Raw genomic sequence first — 8576 nt, 5'->3', positions numbered from 1 at the left:
CCCCCCCGGGCGAAACTACCTGGGAAAGGGGGGGGGCGAAACTACCTGGGAAAGGGGGGGGGACCAGGAGGAGGTAACGCCACAAGCGCAGCCCGATCTTCTGTGAGCCGGCGAGCCTCCAGCGGGTAGGGTGCAATGCTCCCTCTAAGCTATGGAGTCCTGTGAGCAAAACTTCTACCTTGTGAGCCACTGGCATTAAAGTTGTGAGCAAGTGATTTGGCTGCTGCTTAAACTAGTTTGCTCTGGAGCCACCTTTCCTGAGCCAAGACAAAAACCATGGGAGCCGGAGGCTAAAAAACTGTGAGCTGGCTCACACTAACTCAGCTTAGAGGGACACACTGGCAGGGTTGGCATTGGGGAAAGTGCAGAAAGGGGCCACTAGAATGAGAAAAGGGTCGGAACACTTTCCCCCGTGGAGAGGGGCTAAGGCGCGTGGGGCTCTTCGGCTTGGAGAAACGACAGACACGATGAAGGTTTACGAGATGATGCGTGGGATAGGCAGAGAAAGGAGGACTCGCGGGCACTCCATGAAATGGCTGAGCGGTCGGGATCAAAGGAAGTCCTTCTTCACCCAAAGAGTAATTCACACATGGAATTCACCGCCACAGGAGGTGGTGGCAGCTACAAGCATAGATGGCTTCAAAAGGGAATGAGATAAGCATAAGTAGCAGAGGTCCATCCGTGGCTATTAGCCACAAGGTATAGATAGGATCTCTCGGTCTGGGGCAAGGGACGCTCTGTCTTCTTGGTGCTTGGGGGGGGGGCAACAGTGGGAGGGCTTCTAGTGTCCACTGCTGGACATCCTGACGGCACCAGGTATTTTTGGCCATTCTCTGACAGAGTGTTGGACTGGCTGGGCCATTGGCCTGATCTAACATTGGCTTCTCTTATGTTCTTGCCAGCTCCAGGTTGGGAAATACCTGGAGATTTTGAGGGTGAAGCCTGGGAAGGAGAGGCTGGGGGGCCTAATGCCATAGAGTCCAACTTCCGAAGTGGGGCCATTTTCTCCAGGTGAACTGATTTCTGTGGGGCTTGGAGATCCGTTATAATAGCAGGGAATTTCCAGGCACCACCTCGAGGCGGGCAATCCTACCAGACAGGGACTGGGGGGGGGACCCCCCCCCGAATTACAGCTCATCTCGAGACTACAGAGATCAGTTCCGTTGGAGAACAGGGCTGCTCTGGAGGGTGGGACTCTAGGGCATTGCACCCCAAGGAGGTCCCTGTCCTTCCCAGTCTCCATCCCCAAATCTCCAGTTTTCCCAGCCTGGAGCTGGCCACCCTACGCCCCATCACCCAAGGGGGGACCTGGCATTTCGTTGATTAGGGTTAGCGTATTTTGAAAAGGGAAAATGAGGACATATGGCACCTTTGAGTCCAGTGGCACCTTTAAGACCAACGACGTTTAATTCTGCGCATAAGCTTTTATGTGCATGAAGAAGTGTGCATGCACACTAAAGCTTATACCCGGAATTAAATGTTGTTGGTTTTAAAGGTGCCACTGGACTCAAACTTTGTTCTGGTAGACACCAAGTGAACTCAAGCTGAGTAGCTCATGATAGTAAATGGAAAACTTCAGCTTAGTTCATGGCCATTCTTGATGCCGAGAGCAGACGGCATAGGATTGCTGTTGCAAACGGCGGAACTGCATACCGCGTTTGAGCCACCTGTGCTGCCCCTTCTGATAACAAGCTGAAGACAGTTTACAGCCTTGAATATTTTTTTCCATTGTAAACAACTAGCCCTGTCATTCACTAAACCAAAATATAGAGATGGATGGATGGATAGATATGGAAAAGGGGTTGTGATCAATGTTCCCTCTAAGCTGTGGTCTCATGAGCAAAAATTCTACTTTGTGAGCTACTGGCATGAGAGCTGTGAGTGAGCGATTTGGCTCCTGCATCAATTAGTTGGCTCTGGAGCCCTCCCTGAGCGAAGACAAAAATCTTTGAGCTGGAGGCTAAAAAACTGTGAGCTAACTCACACTAACTCAGCTTAGCGGGAACACTGGTTGTGATGCTGCTTCAGGAGTTTCACTGGGGATTTGGCTGTTTGCATTGGATGAAGGCTATTGAAGAAGAGAAGAGATTGGATTTATATTCTTGCCCTTCACTCGGAGTCTCAGAGCAGCTTACAGACTCCTTTCCCTTCCCCTCCCCACTACGGACACCCTGTGAGGTAGGCAGGGGTCTGTCGAGAGAGCAGCTCTGAAAGAACTTGTGACTGACCCAAGGTCACTCCAGCAGCTGCAAGTGGAGGAGTGGGGAATCAAACCTTGTTCTCCCGGACTACAGTCCGTGCACTTAAGCATTACACCAAGCTGGCTGCTTATGGGATCTCAGACCACCATAGTTATTCAAGTGCAGAAGGGGTTGTGTCACGATACGAGATATTGCTTAGACTGCTCTAAACATGGACACAGGAACTGGGAAAGGTACTCAGACCACCTACTTTACAGGAAGGCATCAGGAATGGGAGACAGGAGCAGAAGTACATTAATGTCCAGAATTACAAACTGGGGGTTACCCAATCTGTGCCAACAGAGGACTGGGTCAGTTTAACTAATATTAGCACACTAGGAATTAAGTAGCTCAGCGGAATTATATTCATTGTTTAGACTGGGCACTCCAGGGAGATTGCTTGCCTCAAAAGAAAAACAACCAAAATTGCCTCATCTGACATTGCCCAGTTTTTACACAATGAACAATTTGTGTTCTGTATTTTCTGCTATGCTGTTTTGCACAGCAGAGAAACTGCTATAGAGAGGAGGGCTAAACTAGATTATTTTTTTAACCAGTGCTTTCTAACCAACAGTGTAACCAAAAGGGTTTTCAACCAACGGTCTTAATTGGCATGGCCTCTTTTTCCATCCACTCCCCCCCCGGGGGGGGGTTAAAGATAATTGGTTTTTAGGTGCCTTTTGGGAATGACTGCTATATATATATTTTAAATTATTTTAAATTGTATTTAAATGCTGTACCCCGTCCTGAGCCCCAAATATTGAGGGAAGGTGGAATAATAATAGATGCAAGTCAAGATTGGTGAAGAAGACGAAGAGACGAGGAAAGGAGAAGTGAAGGCTGAAGGACTCTGAATTGTGCCTTTGAGAACTCTGAAAGGGGATGGATTGGGGGGTACTGTTTCTAGACAGTTAAATTTAAGAGTTAAAGAAAGTAATACAAATGTTTGACTCAGTTTATAAAAATCTAAGTGAAGTGAAGATTTGCTGTAACTAAGCTAGTGAAGATCTTGGGTTTTTAGTTAGTTGTGGGTTCTTTTGCTTTATCCTATATATGTAGTCCCCCCCTTCCTTTTTTCTGTAGTAGTTTTGTAGTTTGATATATATAAAAAAAGAGATTGGTGAAAGGGAGGTACACCAATCAACAGCCCACACAATTGCTTTGCAGATTAGTAAACCTGGCACTGTTTGCTGGAAAAAATACCTGCTTTGACTGTTGATATTTGTAAGTGTGACATTTGACTTTGACAAGAGGACAGTAGATATGCTGTCATCCTCCAGAGCTCTTTATTTTGCAGGACAGAGGACAGCAGCTCAGGCTGGTTTGAAGCGGCAGATTTAAGTGAGGCTGACAGGACATGGGTGGCATTACTCAAGGTCGCAGACCCCCAGCTGAAACGCTTTTAACCTTGAGGAAAGTGGCCAAGTTTCCAGAGTTTCTTAACAAGGTAAGAGGAAACCCTCTTTTAAAAAGTCTTCAAAAACTCAAGTCTTGCTCAGACATACAGCAATATTCGGTGGAAAGGTACCCAGAAAATTCACACACATTAAGTTCAAAGCGAGATTTCCCCCCCTTCCTTGAATTTGCTGCCTCTAGCTTCCCCAAATAGAAATTAAGCACAGCGGGAGAAAGCATCTTCTGCTAGCTTATGATATACTAGGCCTGTCTCTATCAGATCTGGGGAGCTTCTATTTTTAAAACGCTTAAAATGTCACTTGAGAAACTGGCAGATTTTACAAGACAGTCGTGACCATCTTATGTATTTACCTTTAGGACAACTTGCGTTTTGTCTGTGTTACAGAGCTCTCAGATTACAGACACTCAGCCAAAGCCAGAAACATTTAATATTGGCTTGGAACAGTTTCAGTGGGAGCCCTTTCCACTTTACCGCAGAGAGGTCTACGCGATCGATCGCAGGATTCCTCAAAACGTAGAGGACCCAACTACCAGTATAGCAGAACGAGAAATTAATGACGATGAGCGATCCAATACCATTTCTCCCGTTCCTGAGCAGACGCCCCTCGTAGCCAATGAGCACACCCCTAAAGGATCAAAAACGGGGCGTGGCAAGGGACATTCCTCTAAGGATTGTGGGAAGAAGATTAAAAACTCTCCAAGCACTCGCCGTCAGAACTCACCCAGGACTTTCGCACCAGCAGCCGGGCAGCAGCAGTTAGGCTTGCGAGAGCTTTGGGAAAAGACTTCTACACAGAGCCAGCAGAAAAGCACGAGAGAAAGTGAAAAGGCTTCCAATAAGGACACCCTGGCACAAAAAAGGACCACATCACTATTACCTTCCCAAGGAAGTCCTGCTCATTCCAGCGTCAGTGGCCTTCAGCAGAAGCCAGCGTGCCGGAATGAAGACATCTCGATGCTTGACTGCTGTCCCATGTGTCAGTCCCACTTCACTGGAACGTAAGAAGTCACTATACCTCTCTGGAATTCATTTTCATTACAGTATGAAATCCAATCACACCACCTCTGCATACATAAATATAAATATATACAGGTAAAGGTTTCCCTTGCTCGAAAGCCAGTTGACTCCGACTCTAGGGATGCGGTGCTCATCTCCGTTTCCAAGCCGAAGAGCCAGCGCTGTCCAAAGACATTTCCGTGGTTATGTGGCTGGCATGACTAGATGCCAAGGCACACGGAACGCTGTTACCTTCCCACCGAAGCGGTACCTATTTATCTACTTGCAATTTCTTGCTTTCGAGCTGCTAGGTTGGCAGGAGCGGGGACCCGAGACGGGAGCTCACTCCTTCATGTGGCACTCGGGTCTCAAACTGCTGAACTACCGACCTTCCAGCCTGCAGTTCAGCGTCTTAGCCACTTGAGCCACTGCAGCCCCTATAAATATATATATATACACACACACACATATATACACACACGAGTGCATGTGTATATATATATCTATCTATATATCTCAATCAGCGTTATGCCCTGTAATCGACCTGATGCTTACACAGTTTGAACAGAACATTAGAAACTTGGTCGCTTGTCATCCAGAAGAGCTGAAAGCTTACATGCCTTTTGTATGACTTACAGAAACGGGAGAGCTTCAAGGTAGCCCAGTCAGTATAAATGAAGTACTCAATACATCAGAGTATCCACATTCTAAAATAGGATAATATTTTAGAAAAGGGGCTCAGGGCCGAGGTTCTTCATCCAGAATTATGTCCACAGGAACCCCACCCCCCCACCCCCCGTGAAGTCAAGAATGGTTGGAGATGCATGTTACTCATTACCTAGAAACATGAAGCTCATGAGCTGCTGTTGCTGCTACTTTGCCAGTTTTGTGCAGTTTGGGGCTAATTTCATTGGCACATCTGATCAATGTTGTTCTTGCTTTCTAGGTTGTCACAACTGGACCGTGACAGTCATCTTGCTAAATGCTTGTCTGAGAGTACGGAAGATGTGATTTGGTAACTTAACAAGAATCAAGAAGTCATCTGAGAAACAGGCAGTGTTGACAGAGAAATTTAGGGAGTCTCACACCTGATTACTGTGCTTAACAAGAAAAGCAGAAGTTCAAGGGGACACTTAATTCATCTTCCATTATGCTGTAAACTCTGTTTGCATCCAGATCTTGCAGTGGGACTACTTGGGGAGTATCAGTGGGAGAATCAAAGGAATCTGCATGCACATCTGGTTACACTATGGCTTTGCACACAAACGAGTATTATTGAAGAATGTGTTTCATAGGGTCGGATAGTTTAATAAAACTTTATAGAATTTTAAAAAATCATTCACTGCAGTATGACTTTTTCATCTACTTCAGTGGGGAGGTTTAACTGACCAGGAAGCTTTTTGAAATTGTATGCTCCCAATATGCATTAAAAAGAACCCTTAAATGAAAAGGTTAAAAGGTGGTTAGAATTTACTCTCCTACCATTTTTGTGGTCTTATTCAGATCATTCCTCTATCCTCTTCTGAACTGCATTTCTGAAGGTTTTAAAAGGACTTAAGAAACCATAATTTTAACATAGCTCCACAAACACCTTAGCAAGTTCAGCATTCTTGCACCAACACCTGGTAAAGACACTGACCGAAACTGTCAGTACTTTACCAAGAAGAATCGTTTTGATCTTAGCAGTACAGCAAATGGTGTTTTACGATTAGGCAACAAGGATCCAAATGCACACTCATTTTCTTCCTTAAGAATAAGCCTGACTTGCATGTAAAAACATCAAATGCTGTGAACCTAAATACAACCAATGCTAACGTTTGGGTAATTAGGCTTAGACTTAAAAGCTCCAAAAAAGAAATCTGTGACTGTAATCGAAACTTAAACTCAATGAGAATTCTACTGCTAACATTTCTGCTTAGTGAAACAACAACAGTCTAAGCTTTTTCATTAAAGTCTTTAATAGATGTGCAAGAATATAAATGGATCTTAGCTGTTTATGGGTTAGTATACCATCTTCTGCACAAATAAAACTGGCCAAAGATCTCAACTAATTAATTATACAAAACTACAAGAACATATTTTACTGTTTTACAATCATTAAATTAGCTAGAGAATTTTCATTTACATTTCATTTACATACCTAAGACAATTATATCGTCACCAGATCCATTTTGCAATATATTAGGATTTTTTCTTTAAACCACACATTTAATTACATCCTTCATTTTTTATTCTTTAATTTATAAAACAAGTACTTCATATAAAAAATTTCCCCTTCATTGTGAACAGAACATTAGTTATACACTTGCACATGAGCGACTAACTTGTAACCAGCAACTTATTTGGCAACACAGCAACATCGTAAAATTCCTTAAATTTGTGAGTAAATCAAGGACTGGTTTTTGTTATAATCAGATGAGCAAGTGTGGTGTTCACCCGCTTGCCCTGTTGTAGTGTTCGGATATCACAGAAGTTTAGGGTAAGAAACCCTCAACGTTTTGACTGTCCCCTTTGCCCGAGACCCAGACAGCATCATTGTGTGTCACACTGCCATGCAAAAACCAGCTGTTCAGTTGTAAAACCAAGACACAGAGACACAGAACATTTTAGGGTACACTGAATAATTCACAGAGAAGGGGGGGGAAGCATTTTTTTGTGGAAAAACCCCCCGATGGTTCTTTTTAAAAGGAAAATGGGATTCTCTTTTAAGTAGGTAACTTGGTTATCTAAATCCCCAAGCATTTGGGCAAGGTACTTCCAACTGAACTTTTTTTTTTAAAGTGCTGATTTGAATGTATCCTGCTTAGTATGAATCGTCACAGATGTGCGTTAATTGTGGACAGGGTGAGGGATATACAAAGGGTAGTCTCAACCGATGGGTTTCTTGAGAAGGTTTTCAGGACCATGATTTGGCAGTCTTATCCTAGCACCTCATGGACTTGAATGCAATGAGATGTTGTGTTCAGCACCTAATGGAATGCTGCACCCTGAGAAACCTATACAATAAAAGCAAAAGTGAAAACCCTTGCAAGTCGTCTTGAGGTGAGAGGTCATGGCACACAGGGGTTTCTCGCCTTTCTGCAGAACTCCCCCTCCCCAGGACTGCAAGCTACTCAATGGAGTTGGAACAAAAACCTACCAAAAAATGAAATACTGCCTCTGCCTGCATCCATAAAGAGGCTGATACATCGTTCTAGGATTCTGAAAGGTTTTAAACAGCAACGCACTCTGGTTTGTCCTAAAAAAACAAATCGCCGGTATTTCAGTTCCAGAGCGGACAAATCCTTAACCTGACACAAGACTCTGCAGTTTCCAAAGGGAATAGGGGCGTTTCTCATCTTTCTACAATACTCATATATCTGTTCATTTTTTTTCTCCTTCATTTAAGTTACTGCTTTGACGCATGTGTGGCCTTTGCTGAAACGTTCTCTGGGAGAACTAGTCAATGGCACACGCAGAACTTTTCAAAGCAGGTAGTTTTAAGTAGGAGGTGTGCTTTATCAGAAAAAAATGCAATATGTTGATGGATATTCTAGAATTTGTTTTTAAACTTTTAAGGCTACGATCCATTATGTTTCCATTGTTCCTTTCGAATATTGCATCGATAAAAATATTTTTTTTCTTCCAAAAATCTAGTATACAACACAAGACATTGTAGGCACTGCTCAAGTATTTTCAGTCATCCACCATGTGCAAATTTAAAATTTTCTGAAAGAGATTTGGTAATTTTCCCCCTCCCACATCAAGCGTCATCTAGGTGTTATAATTGATAAGCTGTAATTTAGAATGGTTATTGCTGAGACCTCTGCTCCCTTCTAAGAGTTCTATGGAGATAAGTTAGTATTAAGATAGCAGCTGTTATTTGTATGTTCCGTGTGTAAAATACTTCTTTCTTTCTTTTTTAAATAACCAGAACTTACCAG

General features: G+C 43.6%; 1 protein-coding gene across 1 annotated transcript; it reads left to right on the top strand.

The window, feature by feature from the left end:
* The first annotated feature begins 3597 nt into the window (after positions 1-3597).
* On the top strand, positions 3598-5948 carry FAAP20 (Fanconi anemia core complex associated protein 20). Its single transcript, XM_015410925.1, has 3 exons — positions 3598-3687; positions 4042-4655; positions 5600-5948. The coding sequence occupies exons 1-3, from the start codon at positions 3598-3600 to the stop codon at positions 5670-5672; spliced, it is 777 nt and encodes a 258-aa protein (XP_015266411.1). The 3' UTR covers positions 5673-5948.
* The last annotated feature ends 2628 nt before the right edge of the window (positions 5949-8576 follow it).

Source organism: Gekko japonicus, unplaced genomic scaffold, assembly GCF_001447785.1.
Source record: "Gekko japonicus isolate JY-2015 unplaced genomic scaffold, Gekko_japonicus_V1.1 scaffold220, whole genome shotgun sequence".
Taxonomy (NCBI): Eukaryota; Metazoa; Chordata; class Lepidosauria; order Squamata; family Gekkonidae; genus Gekko; species Gekko japonicus.
The sequence above is the reverse complement of the archived record's forward strand: the minus strand, read 5'-3'. Positions and strand labels throughout refer to the sequence as shown.

Bases quoted from the DNA above. Each gene is read 5' to 3' on its own strand.
- FAAP20 (XM_015410925.1), top strand. From the start codon at position 3,598: ATGGGTGGCATTACTCAAGGTCGCAGACCCCCAGCTGAAACGCTTTTA. The intron at 3,688-4,041 runs GTAAGAGGAAAC...TCTGTGTTACAG, and splicing joins TTCCAGAGTTTCTTAACAAG to AGCTCTCAGATTACAGACAC. The intron at 4,656-5,599 runs GTAAGAAGTCAC...CTTGCTTTCTAG, and splicing joins CAGTCCCACTTCACTGGAAC to GTTGTCACAACTGGACCGTG.